The 24,518-nt window shown below is 45.8% G+C and overlaps 1 protein-coding gene across 3 annotated transcripts in view; it reads left to right on the plus strand.

Annotated features, from left to right (window-relative positions):
* The window catches only part of srgap1a (SLIT-ROBO Rho GTPase activating protein 1a), a 255,995-nt gene that overhangs the window by 217,945 nt on the left and 13,532 nt on the right, over positions 1-24,518 (plus strand). For all 3 annotated transcript variants that reach the window (XM_041216272.1, XM_041216273.1, XM_041216274.1), the window contains exons 16-19: positions 6,832-6,937; positions 9,321-9,545; positions 13,733-13,812; positions 24,010-24,190. In XM_041216272.1, coding sequence (XP_041072206.1) covers positions 6,832-6,937; positions 9,321-9,545; positions 13,733-13,812; positions 24,010-24,190 — 592 coding nt within the window. The remainder of the gene's footprint in view (positions 1-6,831; positions 6,938-9,320; positions 9,546-13,732; positions 13,813-24,009; positions 24,191-24,518) is intronic.

The following is a 24,518-nucleotide window of genomic DNA, read 5'->3' on the forward strand; positions in this document are numbered from 1 at the left end:
AAACTGCCAGGGGAGGGCAGCCCCAGCCAACTGCACAGCAGAGAAGGGTACCAACTTCCAGAGAACTCCAGAGCTGCATTGTTAGTCAGAGTGTAGCAGGTTAGCTATTTTTAGGGTTGGGGGAGCAGCAGGGAAGAGGACACGAAACAGTGCCACAAGCACAACGGAATCACACCAGCAACTGCCCATACATCAGCAACCACCCACAAAAGACCGACAAGGAAAATCTATAGAAATGAATTCCTCCCATCAGAGAAACATTCAATGGAGTCTTGGGCTTGACTTTTAGGCCCCGCCAGGGACAGGATCAGAGGTAAAGATAACCTCGCTTGCGGTTTCCCCGGCTCCATCCCGTTCCCCTGGGTGGGAGAGAAGGGATGGGTGTGGCAGGGCTGACCCGTCAACACGTGGCGAGTAGCCAATGGCCTATTAAAGGAAATAAAAGGAGGCTGGCTGGAATTTTCCAAACGCAGGTGGTAGGATCCGGTTTAACTGCATGGAAATGGCCTCCCGGCAGCAGACCTAGGGTAGAGCTGAGCAGAACTCCAGGCAGGCTTTGAGGCCCTCTAGGCCTGGGTGCAGGAGCTGCTGTAGGCCACCCTGGAGAGGGGCTCTTCCCCCCACCCACCACGCACCCACCACCCCCCCTCCCCAACCACCACCACCACTCCAACCCCGTGACCTGGCTGCAAATTTTAATTTAATTTTTAAAAAAGTCGAAGCGATGGCAGCTCCATTTTGAAGCACCCTCTCTCCCTCTCTCTCTTACCTTCCACAACAACCTGCTGTGCCTCTCGAGCTGGAAGGCGTCTCATTGGCCCTCCAGCTTCGAAAGCCTGCCTGCCTTCCGCCCTTAATTGGCTGCCCCAGGGGAAGAAACCACAATGAGTGACTGTGTTTTTCTCGCAGTGCAGGCTTCTGACCATTTCATCCTGGTGGTGGGGCTCAGAAACCCGCAGGGGAAATCCTGCCCCTGAACACCAAACGGAATTCTTTGTTTTCAATTTAGGTGGGGGAGGGAGGGGGGTTTCTTGGATATGGGTCCAAGCACATTGGACATTCCGCTCGTTTAAATGACAGGGATTGTGGAATTGGTAGCTTCCTGTAGGAGTATCTTCTCTGAGCACCCAAAATTTCCAATACTCGCCGTATGACACACCCCCCCTCCCAACCCCACCCCCAACAATGAAAATGTACAAGCATGAAGAGTGAGTGGAGATCATTTAGCCCATCATGTCTGTCCCCTGTGATATCTGAATCATGAACAGACACACGCTCCCTCGCTCACTAACTGCAGTGAGATCTCCCAGGAGAGGCCAAGTAAAGACCCAAAATCAACGGAGGGGGGGAGAAAAAGCATCCGAAACTTCCTCTCGAACCCACCAAGGTGATCGAAACTAGTCTGGGAGACCAACACAGGAAACATCTTCCCTTATATTAGACAATATTTTAAACACAGGGCAAAATCCATAAATATAACTTCCGAAATGTGCACCACACTAATCCCAGACATCATAAACATCATAAACAGTACTTATGTCCTTGATACTAAAATTAACTTTTTCATTTATTCAGCTGACTGGTATAAGTGCCACATACACCCCAGATCTAAATAAAAACAGATGGGAGAGAAAACAGGCGGAAGTTTTTAAACAAATATGTCTTTAATAAACCTTTTCATACTCATAGAAAAATATACTCCATTTCACACATCGAAATGAACATATATTGGGGGGAATAAAAACACATTGAAACCACACAAGTTGAGAGGCGTGAGGCAATCTTTGTTTAATATAAAGAAATAAATTTACGTTAAAAGTTAAAATAAAACTTGCTGGCTTTAATCAATTTAAAGATCACAGTCATGACTCTTTTTGCAAAACAAACAGTCTAAGTACTAACAAACTGAACATCTGTATCTTCAAATAGTAGCTTCTGTCTTTGACACCACACTGGATGAACAAGATGTGGCATATTGAGGGCATAGAAGCATTATGGGGGGAAGATGGTGGTGTACTGGATGGGGAATGTCACTGGACTAGTAACCCAGGGGTCCAAGCTAAAGATCTGGGGGCACCATGGCTGCTGGTGGAATTTAAATTTAGTTGATTGATTAATCTGGAATATAAAGTTTCTGTCAGTCATTATGACCATGACAACTGTCATCAATTGTTGTAAAAACCCAACTTGTTCACTATGATGTCCTTTAGGGAATGAAATCTGCTGTCCTTACCTGGTCTGGCCTACATGTGACTCCAGACCCACAACAATGTGCACTGAGCTCAAGGGTAATTAGGGATGGGCAATAAATACCTAGACTGAGCTGGAGAGGTGAGTTCTAGTCACATCGTGAAAGCTGGGGTGTTTAAATTTAATATAATAAAATGTAGAATAAAAAGATAGCATTGGTAATGGTGACCATGAAACTACCAGGTTGTCATAAACAAGCCATCTGGTTCACTGATGTCCTCAGGGGGGCAAATCTGTCCCCGTTCCCTGGTCTGGCCTGTATGTGACTCCAAACCCACTCCAATCTTGACTGGCCTCTGAAATGGCCCAGCAAGCCACTCGGTGGTATTCAAAGAAGGCAGCTCACCACCACCACCACCTTCTCCAGGGCAGTTAAGGATGGGCAGTAAAAGCTGTCCTTGCCAGTGATGCCCACATCCTGAGAGTGAAGTTTTGAAAAAAATGCCCTTAACAAATGCCCTAGCAGAGCAGTCTGGCACTCTGTTGCAAGTTTTCCCACAGGAGCAAAGTTCACCTAAAAATTGTCAATGTTGGGTTTACACAATTTACACAATCGAATACACAGCAGGTTCAGTGGAAGGGAAAGCAAAAGTAATCACTCGGCTATGCTGGTCCTAGGTCAAACAGGAACAAGTGTTAAAGTACAGCACATAAGGAGCAAAATTAGACAATCTAATGGATGATGGAAGAATGTTCGATAGTACCTTTCAAAAGGGAAGAACTGCTAAAGGAATAATTTACAGAAGTATCAGGGAAAAAGCAGGAGAGTGCAACTTTTTTTTTCATTCACGGGATGTGAGCGTCGATGGCTAGGCCAGCATTTATTGCCCATCCCTAATTGCCCTTGAGAAGGTGGTGGTGAGCTGCCTTCTTGAACTGCTGCAGTCCATGTGGTGTAGGTACCCCCACAGTGCTGTTATGGAGGGAGTTCCTGATTTTTGATCCAGTGACAGTGAAAGATTGACAATATATTTCCAAGTCAGGATGATCAGCGACTCGGAGGAGAACTTCCAGGTGTTGGTGTTCCCATCTATCTGCTACCCTTGTTCTAGATGACAGCAATCGTGAGTTTGGAAGGTGCTATCTAAGGAGCCTTGGTGTGTTCCTGCAGTCCATTTTGTAGGTGGTACACATTGTTGCCACTATGCATCAGTAGTGGAGGGAGTCAATATTTGTGGATGTGGTGCCAGTCAAGCGGGCTGCTTTGTTCTGGATGGTGTCAAGCTTTTTGAGTGGGAGCTGCACTCATCCAGGCAAGTGGGAAGTATTCCTCACACTCCTGACTTGTGCCTTGTAGATGGTGGACAAACTTTGGAGAGTCAGGAGGTGAGTCACTCATCACAGGATTCCTAGCCTCTGATGGGATATGTCTTTCAACGACCTGGCACAGTCACGATGGGTCGAATGGCCTCCTTCTATGCTGTATGATTCCACGTGTTGAAGTATCCGCAAAAGTTGAATCTGAAAGAAAGTTATGGAGTCTTTGTCCTAAATAAATCCAATCAAAATAGACCAGCAATTTCCAAAGCTTATCATAGAATGTAAGTCAGAGTACAGTTGCTTGGTAGTCTGGCAACGCTTCCATTTTAAAATTCTCACCTTTGTTCTTAAATCACTCTGTGGCCTTGAACCTCCGCCCTATCTCTGTAATCTCCTCCAGCCCTACAACCCTTCGAGATCTCTCTGCTCCCCCATTTTTGGCATCTTGTGTATCTCCAATTTTCATTATTCCATTGTTGATGGCCCTGCCTTCAGTCACCTGGACCTAAACTCTGGAATTCCCTCCTTAAACTTCACCACCTCTCGCCGCTCCTATCAGATGCTCAGTAGAATCTACCTCTCTCACCATAAGCATTTGGACACCTGTCCTAAAGCTCCTTGTGCGGCTTGGAGTTTGTTTGATAATGCTCCTGTGAACCACCTTGGGGCGTTTTACTGTGTCCAAGGTGCTTTATAAATATAAGTTGTTGTTGAATAAGTAGTGATCAGACAGTACAATTCTTTGGTTAGATTTTCAGCTTTAAAACTGTGTCCAGTGCTGTGAGCCACGAAACAAAAGAGACCTTTAAGATCTTTAAGCTGGAAATACTCAGTAGGCCAAGCAGCATCTGTGGTGAGAGAAGCTGTGTTGAAGTTTCAGGTCGATGATGTTTAAAGACTGGAGGTCATGCATGAAGCTGATCGCCAGTCTTGGGCTTTCAATTTTACAGAAAACCTTGGGCATTTCAGTCAGCAAAGCAGGTATCTGAAGGGCAATCTTGCAGAAATATATGAAGTAGTCAATGGAAGGGAGAAGGTGATTTGGAATAGCACTTTAAATTAAATATCAGGAGCAGAATAAGAGGCCACAGGTTCAAAGTAGTAAATGGTAATTTTAATGACTGGCAACAGAGAAGTCTTTTTCACACTGTGTGATCCGCACTTGGAATTCATGCATACGGTACTGGATCCTGGAGTGGTCTAAGATATCACTGGATCTTAGAGGTGGGGGTCATTTTGGGACCTCTCCTGATAGAGGAATTAAGATGGGCCGAATGGCATTCCTCATCTGTACTTAACCTTGCAATCTTCTAACTGCCTCTTGCAGAAGTTGTCAGGTTGGTGAGGCCAGTTCACCACAGTTAGAACCGCAATGCCCCACTAACAGAGGGGAATAGAACAAACATTTGGAACAATGAGTTCATAGAACAGCCTAATAAATAAAACCTGACAGTGTTGTCAGACTGAACGCATTTGAATTACACAGCAGCTGATAAAAATCCATTTAATTTCCTGAAGACATTTCTAAACTATCCAAGAATTGTTATTGCTGCTTGAGAAAATGTTTTGGGACATATTGTTGAGTAAGAAAAATGCGCATTTAAAAATAACTTTGTTTTTTTACAAATTGTCTTTGAAATAGGAAGTCCTACCGCTCTCTTTCTCTATATGTAACGTAAACCTATCGGACCACACGATACAGTTGCATCTTAAGTGAATGGTCATTCCCAATGTAGCATGTAGTTTTTTAAGGGTTGATTAAATGAGGGGTGCATGGGCTCAGTAACCCTGACAATACTGGTCCTATACTGTATATTAGTCATAGTAAAATATTACCCCTTCAAATGCAACCTTAGTGACTGAGCGTGGCCTAGACCAGTTGGGCATAATGGTCTTTCTTTTCTGTAAATTCCAGTTCAAGTTGAATATAGGACTACTGCACAACATCAGAAAAAGATGTTAATGATGACAACCAACGTTTTGGTGACTTGTCTTTGATTTAAATATTGGGGGAAAGTAAAGTGTATTCCGTGAAAGATTGTATTCTCGTTTTCACCAATGCAAATTGCGCATTTTCACACACCTGTAGAATTATACATTTAAACTCAGTGGACTGGAACCTTGACCTTTCACCCTGAGAACATGGGGTCGAGTCCAGCGAGCGATTTTCCCAATGCCATCCTGATATTTTTGGCCGATTTGTTTAATTCTGTGCTGTCAGCTAATGCTCACCAGGTGGTGGATTGTGACTGTCACATCTGATGAATGTCTCCCCCCCCCCACCCCCGGCCATTACTCACTATGCGCAAAACTGATGGACGGACCCGCTGTGGAGTGAGTGTGTCCCCCAGTTACCTGAGGTACACGTCCAATGTACGATCACGGTGGGCTCTGTGTCCACAATTACCCACTACAAACAGCTAATGAACAAGTCTCACTGTGGGGACAGGCATTTGGAAAATCGGTGCTTACATTGACCTGTGTTATCTGATTAAACCTGGCGGCCTTGCAGACAGGGAAGGTCGGGAGACTGACCAGGTCTTTACTATTGGGTGTCAGTTCACGGCGCTGAACCACTCACCAATTATTTCTCTAGCAATAATTAACATAGCACTTCAAGAAAGCAGCAGACAAATAGAGCAGGTAATTGCACTAATGCGCAAGCATAGAGGCTGTAGCTGAAGTAGCGGTTATGATTATTAGAGGAGTGTATATGACAATTTGAGCAACATCTGGCACCTGCTTTTATTTAAGTGTGGCGGCCCTCCTGTTCCGTTGGTAGCACTCTCACCTCTGATTCAGAAAGTTATGGATTCAAGTCCCACTCCAGAGACTTGAGCACGAGGTCTAGGCTGACCTTCTGGTGCAGTGCTGAGGGAGCCCTGCACTGCCAGAGGTGCCATCTGCCGAATAACCTGTTAAACCAAGGCCCTATCAGCCCTCTCTGCTGGATGTATAAGATCCCACGGCGCTGCTTCAAAGAAGACCAGGGGAGTTCTCCCCTAGTGTTTGGGCCAATATTTCTCCCTCAATCAACATCACAAAAAGACATTATCTGGCCATTATCACATTATTGATGTACGCAACTTGCCTGCCAAGCTTCCTGCATGACGAGAGTGACTACACCACAAAATAATATTTAATTGGCTGTAAAGGGAGTTGAGATGCCCTGTGGTTATAGGTGCCATATAAATGCAAGCCTCTATGTTAACGCTGTGTTCAAATAGTAGAAAAACGTTGTCAGCCATGCCATCGCTCACTTGGATTGCGCCGCTTGGTATCTGCTCAGAATGACGATACAACCGTTGTTTTGCCTTCCAGGAATAGAGAGTCTATATGAGAGAGCTCTCCACCTCCGCAAGATTCTCCTGACCCTTCCACAGTCTGTGATTATTGTGATGAGATACCTCTTTGCCTTTTTAAACCAGTGAGTATTACATCTGCCACCTTCTGCTCATTATGGCAAAGTTACTGAAAGGCTCATTGTCCAAGTGGCTGCTGGCAAATTATCTGCTGAGGGTGTCGTGTGGAGAAATGGCTGATTCTTTTGGGATGAAGGGCTTGTCTTATGAGGAGAGGTTGAGCAGGTTGGGCCTATACTCACTGGAGTTTAGAAGAAGGGAAGGTCATCTTATTCCAACATATAAGATTCTGAGGAGGCGACGCAGGGTGGATGCTGAACCCCCTCCCGCGGGGCAATCTAGAACTAGGGGCGCAGTTTAAAGATAAGGGGTCACCCGTTTCAGACGGAGATGAGGGGGACTTTCTTCTCTCAAAGGGTCGTTAATCTTTGGAGTTCTCTGTCCCAGTGGAGGCTGGGTCATAGAATATATTCACGGCTGAGTTAGACAGATTTTTGATCAACAAGGGAGTCAAGGGTTATGGGCAACAGGCAAGAAAGTGCTGTTAAGGCCACAATCAGATCAGGCGGAGCTGGCTCAATGGGCTAAATGGCCTACTGCTGCTGCTGCTACTACTTATAATCTTATGAAAGGACCAATAGAAAGAGGAATTTTTGATTTAAAAAAAAAAGCCAAACGATGGCTCATTAGTAAGAATCGGCCCTTAGAGGTGGATGTGAAGTTGCATTTGCCAAGAAAGTCCCCTGGTCTCAAAGTGCTGGCATGGGGGCCTCGTCCTCCTTTTGTCCTCAAATTTGATCTCTCAAAATGATGTACCCAACACATCTGACATCGTTCCACCTCCATTACCCCTTATCTCCCTGCCAACACATGCAGAGTAGTTTGGGACTAATGGAATAGTTCCACCAAAGAGTCAGCACAGGCACAATGGGCTGAATGGCCTCCTTCCATGCTGTATCATTCTATGACGGTGGTTAGAATGTAGAATTTGCCATCATGTGGGGTACTTGAAGTGAATGCTGCAAATACATTTAGAAGGAAACAAGGTAAACACTTGCAAGAGGAGGAATGAAGGTGGATGGGGTTCAATGAAGAGGGATGGGAGGAGGCTTGTGTGGAGCATAAACACCAGCATTGACCAGTTGGGCTGAATGGCCTGTTTCTGTGCCGTAAATACTAGATAATACTTTGTAATATGAATAGTTGAGCCGATCCTGCTCCTTGATTGGTCCAGCAGGAGTTGAGCAGGACAAGAAAGCTTCAGAGGTCACACAACAGAGATCTGGGGAAACTGCCCCTCCCCCACCACTTAACTTTATGGTCAGTCAAAATTGAATGGTATCAGACTTGCCTAATAGGGGGTCTCGTGCCACAGCATTGTAGCAACCTTTGCTACTGTTGGACCTTGAGAAGAGTTGAACTTTTTTGATCCCATCAAGAATCCCTCTCCATTTGCTTAACTGCTCAGTGCAAAGGGCGAACTTTCAGTCTACATTATATTGAGCAGTGACAATTTTCTGAAATGGTCGGTATTTTGATCTATTTATTTCAAGAGGTTCACAACGTTCCAGTGAACGGGACGTTTAATACACACACAACTATAATGAGCAGCTGCTCTCACCCAAACCCCAAATGGCTTGCCTGTGTTTCCTGTTACCTTGTGTTTCTCTCACGCGTATGGAGCCTTGTTTTTTTGTTTTTGTCACACCATATTTTACTGATTGGTCTTCACCTGTGTATGAGAGAGACTGAGGGCCATCCAGTCTTATTCTAAACAAACGAGTATTGAATTCTTGGGAGGTTTGAAGCATACAGAAGAATTTCTTTACAAGAGAAATATGGACCAGCCATCATGAGAGAATTCTGAAAACACGAGCCGACCAGGTTAAGGAATAACATTCCTTTGCCGCTGTCCGATCACCTGCACGGGAACCGATCTCTGGGTGCTACTGAGGTTTTGTGAAGCTTGTAGCTCTCCACTCATGGAGGGCCCTCCCTCACAGCTCCCCCCACTTCTCTCCCCACCACCACCCCCCCTCCCCCCACCCCCAGGCGGAGGGCCCGGCCTCGCACCTCCCTCAGTTTGAATCCCCAACATATTGAAGCTGGCTGGGAGAGTCTCAAGTAAAAGCTGTTTGCTTAGCAACAACCTTGTATTCCCATTTTGTTGTGGGCCATTCTTAAATATGAAAGAATGTCGGTATTTCCTATGGTGTGGGCAAGAGTGGGGAAATCAGAATAATCACTGAACCGTGTCCAGTAAGCATGTTGGAATTTGGGGCTGTTTCATAACATTTGGGTAGATTCCAGGCACATATAAACCTTAGCCACTGACCAGTAACTGTGCCTGAGGCTCAGTTTTTGTTCTAATCACACCAGCCATTCTCCTGAGTCCATGTCTGTTTCTCCTGACCTCTATCTTGCTGATTGCCTTGTGTCTCTTGACAGCCTCTCTCAATATAACGACGAGAACATGATGGATCCTTACAATCTGGCGATCTGCTTCGGCCCAACCCTGATGCCTGTTCCCGATTCGCAAGATCAAGTCTCGTGCCAGGCCCACGTGAACGAGTTGATTAAAACCATCATCATCCACAATGAGTTGATTTTCCCCGATTGTAAAGACCTGGAAGGACCCGTGTACGAAAAGTGCATGGCCGGTGATGACTATTGGTAAGCTCAGACCCCCACCCTCTCGAACCCTTTCCCAGTCTCTCTACCCTGAAGCCTGTCGTTCACTGTCGAGCAATGAGCTCATGAGAAATACGAGCAGGAGTAGGCCATTCAGCCCCTCGAGACTGTTCCGTCATTCAATACGATCCTGGCTGATCTGATTGTGGCCTTAACTCCACTTTGTTGCCTGTCCCATAACCCTTGACTCCCTTGTCAATCAAAAACCTATCTAACTCAGCCGTGAATATATTTAATGACCCAGCTCCCACTGCTCCCTGTGGAAAGATTCCAAAGACTATCAACACCCTGAGAGAAGAAATTCTTCCTCATCTCTGTCTTAAATGGGAGCCCCTTACTTTGAAATTGTGCCCCCTAGTTCTAGATTCCACATGAGGTGAAACATCCTCTCAGCACCTTCCTTGTCAAGCTCCTCAGAATCTTACATGTTTCAATAAGATTACTTCTTATTCTGCTTAAACTCCAATGAGTATGGGCCCAAACTGCTCAACCTTTCCTCATAAGACAAGCCCTTCGTCCCAGGAATCAGCCTTGTGAGCCTTCTCTGAACTGCGTCCAATGCAAGTATGTCCCACCCTAAGTAAGGTGATCAAAACTGTACACAGAACCATAGGTGAGGTCCCACCAATGCCCTGTACAGTTGTAGCAAGACTTTCCTACTTTTATACCCCATCCCACTTGCAATAATGGACAAAATTCCATTTGCCTTAATTACTTCCTGTACCTGCATGTGGACTTTTTGTGATTCAGGTACAAGGACACTCAGATCCCTCTGTACTGCAGCATTGTGAAGTCTCCCTCTCCATTTAAATAATGCAAATCAGATCACTGTACAAGCCCAAGGGAAGGAAAGTTTGGTTTGGCAACCAAGTTAGCTTTAAAGGAGACAAAGAGAGATATTTATACTGTAAGATAAGAGAGTGCTGATTGGTTCCAGCATTGCCATGGAGAATACATTAGTTGATAGGGACTGACAGTTAACTTCCTAGCATTTAGTTTGAAATTTTAAACCATGCAGTTGAGCCTCATTGGTTAAGACATTGCCCAGGGGAATGAATCAGTGAATGGCTGTTACTTATCTTGTTTAACTGAAATAGGCACAAAGTGTGGACACAATTCTGCCCTCTTGTGTATCCCAGTTTTCCATTGACAGCCGGGCCTTCAGCTGCCTAGGCCCTAAACTCTGGAATTTCCTCCCTAAATCTCTGCCTCCCTGCCTCTCCCTCCTCCATTTAAGATGCTCCTTAAGATCTACCTCTTCAATCAAGGCTCAGGATGTTTCATTATGTTAAAGGCGTTATATCAATATAAGTTATTGTTGGGATTTCCAGGGAGTAGGATCAATGTAGCTGAAGGTGCAGGTGGGTGAAGAGAGTAGGGGGCTACACAAGAGGCAAGAGTCGGGGGACAGGGAGGATTATGGGTCTGGAGGAGGTGACCGGTAGGTTGTGATTAGGGGCAAGATTGAAACACTTGGGGAATTTAAAACAAACTCGCTTCTGTTTGTAAACAAGTTGAGAAAGTGAGTCCTTCCGACTCAAAGTAAGACTGATAATGCCCATTGAACTGAAGGCCTCAGGCACCAACTCCCTGTGGTAGTGGGAAGGAGCCTGAGGCTCATTGAGCAGCTTTACCCTGAGTGCTTCCTCCTCTCAAGAGCCTGCCGAGAGGGTCAGTGAGGGCCTGAGTTTAATCTAAATGATGTCTAAGCCCAATGATTTAGCTGGAATAATTACGTTTACAAACAGGACAGCACAGGAGGGCCCTGTGAACAGTGTTTTTAACTCTCCTGGCCCTATCCTTCCCTGCCTTATGCCCTTATTTCTTAATTTGCAATGATCAGTTGTTAAATGGAGTGGTTTAGGACAGAAAACAACTGAGACACTCTGAAGGACATCAGCAGCTGTTCAACGACTGCTGGTCCCCAAAGTCCCAGCCCTGTGTGCTTAGCATCTTCCCAACACATCATGTGCTATATGTGCTAACTAGTTATGCTAATTATCTTCCCTTGAATTAAAGGCCAATTATGTGTGACATGGATGCAAGAACAGGCCTCAAGTAAGACCCATACCACCCTTGACCTAATCTTGCAGGATTGCATTGACATCTGCCTGGAGTATAATGTGGGCAAATTGTTCAAAATTGTTCATTTTGGCAGGAAGAATAATTTTAAAAGGTTTATTATCTAAATGGTGAGAGATTGCAGAGCTCTGAGATTCCGAGGGACCTGGGTGTTCTAGCGCATGAATCACAAAAGGCTAGTATGCAGCTGTATCAAGTAATGTTATCGTTTATTGTGAGGAGAATTGATTACAAAAGTAGGGAGGTTTTGCTTCAGTTGTACAGGACACTGGTGAGACCACATCTGGAGTGTTATGTACAGTGCTGTTCTCCTTATTTAAAGAAAGATGTAAATGCATTAGAAGCAGTTCAGAAAAGGCTTACTAAACTAATACCAGGAATGGGTGGGTCATCTTGAGAAAAGTTTGGACAGGTTAGGCTTGTATCTACTGGAATTTAGAAGAGCAAGAAGTGACGTGAATAAAACCTTTAAGATCCTGAGGAGTCTTGACAGGGTGGGTGTGGAGAGGATGTTTCCTCTTGTGGGAGAATCTAGAACTAGGGGTCACTGTTTAAACAAAATAAGGGCTTGCTCATTTAAAACAAGAGATGAGGAGAATTTTTTTCTTTCAGAGGGTAGTGAGTCTTTGGAACTCTGTCTCAAAAGGTGGTGGAAGCAGAGTCTTTGAATATTTTTCGGACAGAGCTAAACGGATCCTTGATTAACAAGGGGTGTGGTGGGGGTGAAAGGTTATCGGGGTAGGCAGGAATGTGGGGTTGAGGTTACAACAGATTAGCTATGACCTTATTGAATTGTGGAGCAGACTCGAGAGGCTGAGTGACCTTTTCCTGCTCCTAATTCATATGTTCGTATGTATGTATGACTTAAAATTAGCAAGTGGTGACACTTTGCCTCTGACCGAAGCCTCATCTCCTGACTTTCCACTACCTGCCCTGCTCAAACTGCCATGTTGGATGTGTGACTATCATCAGCAAGTCATACCTTGGTCTCTACCCCTACCCATCTAGCGCACTCGGCCCCTTCAAATGCCTCACCTTGTTCCTTCCATGTTGTCTACTGCAACCTCACCCACACCTGACTTTCTCCCTCAGCATTTTTCACCGAGCAGTTCCTCACCCTCAGGAATTTCAGTCTACATCTCAGTGGCAGCTTGCCCCGTGTCCTCTAAATTAATCCCGCATCCGTGTTCCCTTTGGGTTTTCCCGCTGTGTTTGGTTCTGTGCCAGAAGCAGTAAAGCTTCACAAGCGCCCTTGTAAGCACAGAGTTATTTCTACTAAGAGACTGTCAAGTATCACTCTGTAGAAGTTCCTCGAGGCACAATCTACTCATGAATCAAAGTCAACGCCAACACAATTGTCTGGTAAATCAACAAGTCTCTTTTTTTTCTCAAGTACTGTGTTACTTAAGTTGGTCAAGTTAAATTATTAGGAAGGGAAGGAGGCCATTCACCTTTCAAGCCACTTGATGCCATTCCGTTAGATCATGGCTGACTTGCTTGGCTCTGTAACCCTCGCCTAACAAAACCTAGCAGTCTCAGTTTTGAAATGTTCAATTTCCGCTCTGGCCTCAACAACTTTTTTTTTGTTGGGGGAGGGGGAGTGGCGGGTACCACGCGGAGTGGAGACAGTTCCAGATTTCCACTACTCTTTGTGTGAGGAAGTGCTTCCTGACATCACCCTTGAATGGCCTAATTCTAATTTTAAGGTTAAGCTCCCTTGTTCTGTACCCGCCCCACTGGAATTCCCTCCCTAAACCTAGACTCCTCTCCACTTCTCCTTTAAGATGCTCCCTACCCCTTTGACCAACCTGTCCTACCATCTCCTCGCGCGTCTCGGTGTCAAAATATTATTTGATCATTCTACTGTGAAGCGCCTTGGGGATGTTTTACTATGTTAAAGCTGCTATATAAATGCAAGTTGTTGTTGTTGAGGGCTCTCGACAGCACCTTGACTTATCCTTAAATGCCTCAGTTAGACATCAAATCACAATGATGGAATAACTAACTGGGTGTATAACCCCAGTTAGTCCAGAATGGTGTGGCTGTGTCCAGAAGTAACCTGTTGTCTTTTCCGCTCTGTCCAACAGTGATAGCCCTTACAGTGAACATGGCACACTGGAGGACGTCGATCTAGATGCTGGCACTGAGACACACACCAGTGAAGATGGTACGTTCCTGTAACCTGTTTTTTTTTAAAACCTGGGAGCCAAATTTTAATAGACCTTTTGCCCGAGTCGTGAGTGTAAAATGGACTCCGCTTCTGTAAAGGAAGGAAGTGTTTTCTTGACAGGGCAGGTTTGGCAGATTCCCAACATTGAAATGGATGCACAAGAAGACAGCATCCTTGAGCTTTGAGCCGGAGTTCCCAAGCTCCATTCCCAGCGGCTGAAACTCCACATTCAAAGTGGGAATTTGTGGGGGGAGAAAAATTCTTATGCTGGTTTTCAAGCCCCACCCATGGTGTCGCCCCCTCCCTATCTCTATAATCTCCCCCAGCCTCCACAACCCTCCTGAGATACCTGCACCTCTCCAATTCTGCCCTTTCACGCATCCCCGATTTTAATCTCTCCACCGTTGGTTGCCGCGCCCTCAGCTTCTAAAGGCCCTAAATTCTGGAATTCTCTCCCGAAACCTCTCCACCTCTTTTCCTCACGGCCCTCCTTCAAGGCCTCCTTGAAACCTGCCTTTTCCACCAAGCTTCTGGCTGCCTGACCAAAATGTCACCTCACGGACTCGAAACGTCGACTGTGTCCCCCTCTCCGCAGAGGCTGTCGGACTTGCTGAGTTTTTCCAGCTCTTCCTGTGTTTGTTTCAAATGTCACCTTATGTGGCTCACCCCCCTGTCCCAGCTCTTCGAAAGAGCTATCCAATTCGTCCCACGTGCTCTTTCCCCGTCCACTTAAAAATCTTTCCCCCTTACAGATATATAAATGCAAGTCGCTTCCGAAAGTTGTTATTGAGCAACTCGCTGTGTGGACAAGAAAATTTGTCTCCGCTGCTGGTTCTTTTGTCAGCCAAGGTCAATCTCTGTCCGCTGGCTACTGACCTTCCTCCCCTCCTCACTCCCAGTGGAAGCAGCTTCTCCTTATTTACCCCTCTTCGTTTTATAGAATCATAGGGCGGGATTTTACGGCCCCGCCCACCACTGGGATCGTCCAGTCCCCGCCGAAAGTCAATGGACTTGTGGCTGGGCCTCCGAATCTCCCCTGGGGTGGTGGTGGGGTGGGGGCGGGTGGGGTCCTGCCTCAACAGGGCTGGAAAGTCCCGGCCATGGAATAGCTACAGCACGGAAGAGGTCATTTGGCCTGTTGAGATCATTCTCTGCAGTAGCAATTTATCCAGCTCCACTCCCCGGCCCTTCTCCCTGTAGCTGCGCACGTTTTTTTCTGTTTAGGTGCTTGTCCAGTTCCTTTTGAAAGACACGAAAGAACCTGCCTCCACCACACTCTCTCAGCCAGTGAATTCCAGCTGGTAACTACTCAAGTTTTCCCTCATGTAGCCTCTGATTCCCCTGCCAGTGAGCTTAAATTTGTGACCTCTGACTCTCAATCCTTCTGCCAGAGGAAACGGTTTCTCCCTATCCGCCTAGGCCCCTCATGGTTCTGAACATCTCTTATCAAATCTCCACTCGATCTTCTTTAAAGAAAAACTTTTTTATCCTGAGGGTGGTGACGATGTGCAATGCGCTGCCTGGGAGGGTGGACATCCTTTAAAAAGTACCTGGATGAGCACGATCACAACATTCAAGGCTATGGGCCAAGTGCTGGTAAACGGGATTAGGTAGGTAGGTCAGGTGTTTCTCATGTGTCGGTGCAGACTCGATGGGCCGAAGGGCCTCTTCTGCACTGTATGATTCTGTGCTCTTCAAAAACCACCACAGCTTCTCCAATCTATCCAAGCAACTGATTGATTGTCAGTCCACTATTAAGTCTCCCCTTAACCACCTCTGATGTAAATGAAAGGGAGACATGAACAAAACTTCCAATCTCACATTCATATCTTTTTCTTCGTACTATTTGGTGATCTTCCCTCCTGCTTTTTTTTTAAAAAAAAAGAAGCAATTGGTTACCCATCCAGTTGCTGTCGATGGGAATTGCTTTCCTACATAATCCGGGTCACTGCACTTCAAACTAGTTTGTTGTCTCTGAAAGACTAGGGCCAGGATTTTCAACTGGGCGGGCGAGCGGGCTCGGAAGGGGTCACGAAGTCGAGCGCCGCCCGCGATCGGGCCCTGACGTTGATTTCACGCTGACTGGCCAATTACCAGGTCAGCCAGCGTGAGAGGCACGCTGCAGCGCGGCCAGAGTGGGGGCGGAAGGAGGGCGAGCGCGGAAGTTTGCGGGTGTGTCTGAGTGCGCACAACGAAAGCTCCCTGAGGCACAGGGCTACCTCACGGAGCTGAAGATTTACAAACTGAAAAATTAAAAACTTAATGTTCCCCACCCCACCCCCCCCCCACCTCTTCATGTGACTCTGTCACAGGAGCAGGGACACGTTATGAATGAAATTTAAACATTTTTATTTTGTGTTTATTTGCTGCTGGAAACCTCATCCCGCCCGTGGATGAGGCTTCCTAAAAAGTGTGGACCTTTTCGCTTGCCCGCCAACCGTAAAAATTTCTTTTAATTATTACTTTAATGGCCTCAAAGGGCCTGTTAATTGTCGGCAGGCACACAGCTGACTCCCGCGCACCTGCCGGCCGAAACATTGCGCGATGGTGACGGGACGCTGACCTGTCTGACGAGCGAAAAATTCTGGCCTGGGAAGAGTTTTGGCAACGTGCGACAAGCTGCTGTGCAAATCTAAGCTGAATGATTCCTTTTCAGGTGTGTGGCTTTTTAGAGGGAGAAACAGATGTGAGGACTGAGAGCACTAAGTGGCTTTAACACACGAATGTTCTTTTAGTCACATGCCAGGGAAAGGCAGACAAAGGAATGGTTTTTATAACAAGAAAGCAAATCTCTTGCTCGTTCACTGTGGCGAATAAATCCAAAGTGACCATCAGCTCCAGTCACCATAGTGACCCATGATTGTTTGGCGTTTGGAGATTATCTGCTCGCGTCTTGTTTAAACACTGCCTTTAGCAGTACATGTAGACCAGCAGTGAATAGTAATGGGAAAATGCAGTATTAGATTAATGCAGAAGTGGACTAGAAACGTGAGCTGTTCTCGGGCTTAATTTCCAGTCTCATCTTCTGCAGCTGACAGATTAGAAGGCCCGAGCTATCAAGTCAGAAAATGTTGGAGCTAACAAACGTATGAGGCACAGGTTTCTGTTACTGTTAGATAGATTCTGTTACAGATAGATTCTAATGTCTTCAGATAAATTGTCTTGTTCAGAACAGGGGGTCTTGTGGGCTTTTTGATGCAGTATCTGTAACACCACCAAAAAAACCCAGAGAGAGAAATTCAGGAGAATTGTGTATGAAATAATTGTGATGGGTGATCTGCCCTTTCATTGATTCCTCTCAGAATAGCGATACAAAGGCACCAGGCGGAATAGAAAACCGTATTGATTGAAATGACATCTGCTAAAGTCGTTCTCCTAACCAGCAGCAGTGATGAATTGGTGTGATCCCATCCGATGGGAATTGTGCCAAATTGGAAAAGCACTCTCCTATTAATGGCCCAACCTTCACTGCTCATCATCTCCTGAACTTGCATTGACTTATACAGCACATAGAGTACCAGTTACAGCAAAACTGCCAATTTGTTTTTTTCTAAAGGTACATTGAACATGGGAATTGCTGGAGGTAAAAAGACCACATTCCGTCTACTGTGCCTTCCACCGTCCTGTTAGTCACATGATACAACAGGAATGGAGTTCATGACTAATTATAATAATCAATCTCTATCAATTAGTCTACAACAGACCCAGTCACAAAGCAAGGAGCCTATAAATCCAAAGTAACCTATTCTGCTTGAGGCTGCTACACTTATCATAAAATCATGTCGAGAAAAGCTTTTCTTTTTATCTAGTGCTAGTCAACAATTTTTTTCACTCTTGGGATTGGGTGTTCCTGGCAAGGTGAACATTTATTGCGCACGCCTACTAGTCCTGTAGAAGGTGGTGGTGACCAACTTTCTTGAACCACTGCAGAACTTGTGGTGTCGGTACACCCACAGTGCGTCAGATGGGGAGTTCCAGGATTTTGACCCAGTGTCAGTGAACCTTTCCTTCATAGTTGGGTCAAAATCGGGATGGGGTGTGACTTGGCAGGTGGTGGTACAAGTGGTACCCTTGTCCTCTAGAGGTCGTGAGTTTGGGAGATGCTTTTGAAAAAGCCTTAGCAAATTCTAGATTATACACACCATAGCCACAGTGCGGCAATGGATATTTAAAGATGTTAATTCCTAGGTTTATTGAATAAAGTTTCACATTTTACATGGTGGGATTGGAACTCGTAACCTCTGCTTTACTAGTCCAGCACCATAACCATTACCCTAAATCAACCCATGACTTTACTCCAGGGCCATTAACTTCTGACACATGGTTCTCAAGCAGTCAGAAACGCCAAAAAATGTGTCCTGGTGTCTTCCAACCTGCAGCCAAAATACAGCCTCTTCAATCACACAAGGATAATTTAACATGGTTGCATTGTGACATGGGAGGTGCTGAGGCATGTAGAGCGAGCTTAGTGCCCGATTCCTGTCCAGGTTTGCCCACTGCACAGGCAAAATGATTACGGAGAACAGCAAGTATCAACAATGCTGGCTAATGGAATCCATGTGCCTGCACAGCAGCAGGGCCCTGGTTTCAGAAGCAGCCTCCATGAAGGCTGGAGCTAGTTGGCAGCATAAGCCCTAAGAAAACAAGCAGGTCAGTTTGACGTTCTTCCCTCAAGTCCAAGTTACAAATGGATGAAGGACTGATATAAAGTGAATGATGCAGCACAGAAAGGAGGCCATTCGGCCCACCATGCCTGTGCTAGCTCTTCGATAAAGCTACCCAATTAGTCCCACTCACCTGCACATTCCCCATTGCCCTGCACTTTTTTTTTCCATTTCAAAACTCTACACTATTCCCACCTGAAAGTTATTGTTAAATCTCTTTCCACCTGGCAGTGCGTTCCAGGTCATAATCTTCTACAACATTCTCCTCATCTTCCCCCTGGTTCTTTTGTCGATTATCTTCAATCCATGGTCACCAAATCTTTCTGCCAGTAGAAATAGTTTCTCCTTATTTACTGCACCCATAGCGCTTCATAATTTTGAAGACATTGCTCCCCTTTGATATGATTTGATTCAAACCAATGCATTTTCCATCATCAGCTGTTTAAGACCCTTGAGCTGACAGGTTGGAAAATGACCTTTGTTAGAACATTGTACATTTACTGGCAGTAGTATTTTATGGTACTTTAAATTGTGGATATTTGATAACCGTCCAGGACCAATCTGCTTCTGTCAGCCGGGCATCACTTAAAGTCTATCAGAAGCACCTGGGAGCGTTTGTTGTCTAATCCTTCAGTGTAGCATTAATCAGACTTGACACTGTCCCGGATCTGAAGAGCTGCAATGCTGAGTCCTGCCACGGGATCTTGGAGGGATTGCTTCCAAACTCAATCGAAAGCGCCACTTCAGCGTTTTCCATGAGCAGTCTGGATGCCTCCAGGGATCAGAGCAAAGTCATCGCTTTCCCGATCGCTGTCTTCTCACTCTTTTTTGAGGTTTTTGTCATTGGGTTTTGGCCTGACTGCAGTGATACTCGAGTGATGTAATGCGTTTGCACAGCAGGTTAGATCCTTGTACCCATTGGTAACATCAGCCGTGAATCAGTTCGTAGCATGCTCACCTCTCATTTAGAAGATCGTGGGATTCAGTCCCACTCCAGAGTTTTGAGCACAAAATCAAAGCTGACACTCCAGTGCAGTACTGAGGGAGTGGCACACAGTTGGTGGTGCTGTATTTAGGATGAGACCTTCTCGAATGAATGTAATAGCTCCCATCCCACTATTTTGAAGGAGTGCAGGGGAGTTTCTTCCCAATGTCCTGACCGACACCTTTTGTATTTTTAGATCGGTCTTTGTTAAGGTCAGGGATTTGGAAGCTTAGATATCCCAGTCAGCATAATTTTTAGTGCAGTTAACACCTGCATTAAGGTAATGCCATCCTGAAAGGCTGGAGTCATGCATTGGTTACTGATGTACATCAGAGATGCCATTTCAGGGCTGAGGTTAGCCCAATGATTAAATTCCACCCTGCCTGTGATTCCTTTGGAAAGCACCAAGCTAAGATTGGGAACTTTTTCCCTCTTGGTCCTCCCCCCTATTTCTATTTCTCTTTCCTCTTTCCCTCTCTCATCTTTCTCCCCCCTCCTCTCCAATAGTTTCATCACTCCACTCCCTTGATCTCATCCCTCTTTCTTTTGTTTCTCTTTATCTTCCCCTCCCTTTCCTCCCCCTCTTTATCCTTCCCCTGACTCTCTCCTCTCTCCCTGTCTTTCATTCCCTTCGCCTTCCTACTTTTCTCTCCTCACTCCATCCTTCTTCTCTACCCGCTGCCTCCCCTGCACCACCCTCTCAAATCCTTATGCCCCTTTGCCTCTCCCTTTCTTTCTCTCCCCTTCTCTCTGTCTCACACACACACACACACACACACACACACACACATACACACTCTCTCTCTCCCCCTCTCTCTCTCTCTCATAATAGATTATGAATTGTTGTCAGTTTTCAATTGCTTTTTGACTTTTATACTTTTTTGGTGACTTTTTACGCTCCTTTGCTAGTGTGCGGATCACAAGCGCTTAGAAAAATGTTCCTGGGTCCCCCTAGTGTCTCAGTGTATAATTGCATTGTGTGCTGCCGAGCCACTGCAAGGATCAAAGCTCAGTACCCAGGGGTGCCTTGGCTAGGGAGAGGGTGGAAGAAAATCACCTGGGTTTTTTCTGACCCTGATCCCTGGTGAAATAATTGCACATGAGGACAGGAGGCTGATGGAACTGTATCACAGCAAGGGAAATTGACATTCAATGGCATGACCATCGCTGAATCCCCCAATATCAACATCCTGAGGGGGTTATCATTGACCAGAAACTGAACTGGACTAGCCATATAAATACTGTGGCTACAAGAGCAGGTCAGAGGCTGGGAATTCTGCAGCGAGTAACTCACCTCCTGACTCCTCAAAGTCTGTCCACCATCTACAAAGCTCAATTCAGGAATGTGATGGAATACTCTCCACTTTCCTGGTTGAGTGCAGCTCCAACAAGGCTCACAAAGGTCAACACCATCCAGGATAAAGCAGCCCGCTTGATTGGCACCACATCCAACACCTTAACGTTCACTCCCTCCACTACTGATGCACAGTAGCAGCAGTGTATACCACCTACAAGATGCACTGCAGCAACTCACCAAGGCTCTGTTGACAGCACCTTCCAAACCCGCGACCTCTATCACATAGAAGGACAAGGGCAGCAGATGCATGGGAACACTGTGCTGACTGAAAACCCTGGAACTCCCTCCCTAACAGCACTGCGGGTGTACCTACACCAAATGGACTGCAGCGGCTCAAGAAGGCAGCTCACCACCACCTTCTCAAGGGTAACTAGGGATGGACAATAAATGCTGGCCTAGCCAGCGAAGCCCACATGTCAAGAATGAATTTAAAAAAACACCACCACCTGGAAGAACAACCCACAGGGGAATTTGAGAGAGAAGTGAAAGTAAATAAAAGATATGAGGAAGGACAGCAAGCTAGCACAAGCACAATGTGCTGTAAAAATGTAATTGTTCAGTGGTCTTTGGCATAAACAATTTGCCACTGGTGGGTATGGGCTCTTGACAATGCAACCTGCAGATTCAGCAAAATCACAGTGAATGGGAACTCGAAAGGAAAAGTGCTGGAAACACACAGCTTAACGTTTTGAACAGTTAATTGGGAATATTGTTTGAAGGGAATATCCTCTTTAAATCCCTTTATTCTCCAAATATTCTACAAAAGGCAGCAAAGGAAAAGAGTGCAGACGCTGTAAGTCTGAAACTGAAACTGCTGGAAGTGTTCGGTGGTTCAGTTAGTATCCGGGAGGTAACATTTCGGGCGATGGGTCCACGACTGAAATGTTAAACTCTTCTGTTTCTCCATGGATGCTGCCTGGCCTGCTCAGTGTTTCTGCGTTTTCTGGTTTTGTTCTATAGTTTGACGGAGGAAAGCTGAATTGAAGGAAGTTTTACCCTCCATTGGCCTCGGTCCCTTTGAAAGATTCTCACCAGCTGCTTTTAGCGTGACTCTATTTTCAATCTGTCCGGCAAATTGTCAAGGTTACTTCGACAGCACCTCCCTCTCCCGCGACCACCCCACCGCCACCCCCCCCCCACCCCAAAAGATGTGCAGAGCAACAACATCTCCGCAGTTCCAAGTCACATGGCATCATTGCTACAACTGTACAGGGCATTAGTGAGACCACACCTACAGTATTGCGTGCAATTTTGGTGGTCTCATTTAATCACAGATTCGAAATTTTTACAGGGCAGAAGAAGGCCATTCAGCCCATCTGCACCAGCTCTCCAAATGAGCAACTTAATTAGTGCCATTCTCCTGCATTCTCCTCATAACCCGGCACGTTGTTCCTCTTCAAATAACAGCCTAATTCCCTTTTTAAAGCCCCGATTGAACTTGCCTTCACCTCACTCTCAGGCAGTGCATTCCAGACCCTAACCATTCACTGCATGAAAATATTTTTTTCTCTTCAAACTTTTGATTCTTTTGCCAAGTACTTTAAATTTGTACACTCTCGATCTCGATCCTTTCACAAGTGGGAACACTTTCTGTCTATTTACTTTGTCCAGACCCTTCGTGATTTTGAACACCTCTACAAATCTCCTCTCAACCTCCTTTTCTCCAAGGAAAACAGTCCTAACTTCTCCAATTTGCCTTCTTAACTAAAGTTCCTCATCCTTGGAACCATTCTTGTGAATCTTTTCTGCACTCTTTCCAATGTCTTCATATCCCTTCGAAAGCGCGGTGCCCAGGGCTGGACACAGTACTCCAGCTGAGGCTGAACCAGTGTCTTATACAAGTTCAGCATAACATCCTTGCTTTATCAATAAAGCCCAGGATACGGTATACTCTCTCAACCTGTCCCGACGCCTTCAATGACTTATGCAGATGTACACCCAGGTCCCTCTGTTCCTGCACCCTTCAGAGTTATACCCTTTATTTTATATTGTCTCTCCATTTGCTTCCTACAAAAGTGAATCACTTCAAATTTCTCCACCTTGAACTTCATCTGCCACCTGTCCACCCAGTCCACCAACTTGTCTATGTCTTTGAAGAAGGGACATACTTTCATTGGAGGCTGTTCAGAGAGGGTTGACTGGGTTGATTCCTGGGGTGGAGGGGTGGTCTTATGTGGTAAAGTTAAGCAGGTTGGGTCTATACTCACAGGAGTTTAGAAGAATGAGAGGTGATCTTATTGAAACAGATAGGATTCTGAGAGGGCTTTACAGGGCACACGCTGAGAAGATATTTGCCCTTGTGGGGAAAGCTAGAACTGTTGGGGGGGGGGGGGGGGGCAGGCACAGTTTCAGAATAAGGAGTTGCACGTTGAAGATGAAGATTAAGGGGAATTTCTTCTCTGGGTGCTGCAAATCCTTGAAATTCTCTCCCCTAGAGAGCTGTGGGTTCTGGGTCATTAAATATACTCAAGTCTGAGTTAGGTTTTTGAATGATGGAGAGTCAAGGGTTATGGGGAACTGGCAGGAAAATGGAGTGAAGGCCACAATCAGATCAGCCACGATCTTATTGAAGGGAGGAGCAGACTTGAGGGGCCGAATGGCCTACACCTGTTCCTGTTTGTCATGTTCTTATGACTTGGACATACACTGCTGTTGCCTTATGGTTGCTCAGTGGAATCCTCGAATCCTCTACTTACCATCCCTATGGAAGCATTATTAACACGAGGGCTGCCCAAGTTCAAGGAGAAAGCCGACTCACCATCTTCTCAGGGCAACTGAAAGGGCAATGAATGCGGCCTTGGCCCCCTCACTCTCATCCCCAGAATAAATTGAGCGGAAAGGATAAAAATGGTGAGGCCTCGGAAATGAATGAGGAGCTTCAAATAGCGGGGCAATCCATTATCACTAAGGTCACCCTTAATCCATCAGAAACACACAGCCTGAAAAACATAAAGAGTGTAAAAGGTACAAATCTCTGGATGCGGTTTCTTTATCCATTTGTTGAATCATATTGATTATACAGATACCAAAGCTGGTGATGTGATGGTATGAAATCTATTTCGGGTGTAGGCACAGTGTTGTGGGGTAAATGGAAGATCATAAGGTAGAGCTCAGGGTAAAGAGAGTTGAACGTAATGGCATCATTCAACCTTTTGCAATAACGGAGGCATCACATTCTGCTCTTTCAGAAGGTGAACCCATTGAAGCAATAGCCAAATTTGATTATGCTGGACGGTCTGCTCGGGAGCTGTCGTTTAAGAAAGGAGCTTCACTACTTCTCTATCACAGAGCCTCTGAGGACTGGTGGGAGGGGAGGCACAATGGGATTGATGGGCTAGTTCCCCATCAGTACATAGTGGTGCAGGACACGTAAGTAATGGTTCTCATCTTTCATCAACAATGGCTTTTATTGACTAACTGACAACCATTCATCCTGTGCTAGAGCAGCTTCACTCTAATTTGTATCAGATACGATATGAATGTAGAATTACTAAGGAATGAGCAGATGGGCCAGTGCTACCCAAACTTTTTCTCATTGTGACCCCATCACAATGCCTCAGACTTTGTGCGACTCCCCACAGTCAAAATTTGGGGTGGGGTGGGGTGCAAGAGCTGTTGAGTGGGCTATAGGGGGGGTGGGGGGAAGGCTTCAGTTGCTGAGGGGTTTTCAAAAAAAAAACCTATCTTTTGACCAGCT

Source organism: Carcharodon carcharias, chromosome 21 (genome assembly GCF_017639515.1).
Source record: "Carcharodon carcharias isolate sCarCar2 chromosome 21, sCarCar2.pri, whole genome shotgun sequence".
Classification (NCBI taxonomy): Eukaryota; Metazoa; Chordata; class Chondrichthyes; order Lamniformes; family Lamnidae; genus Carcharodon; species Carcharodon carcharias.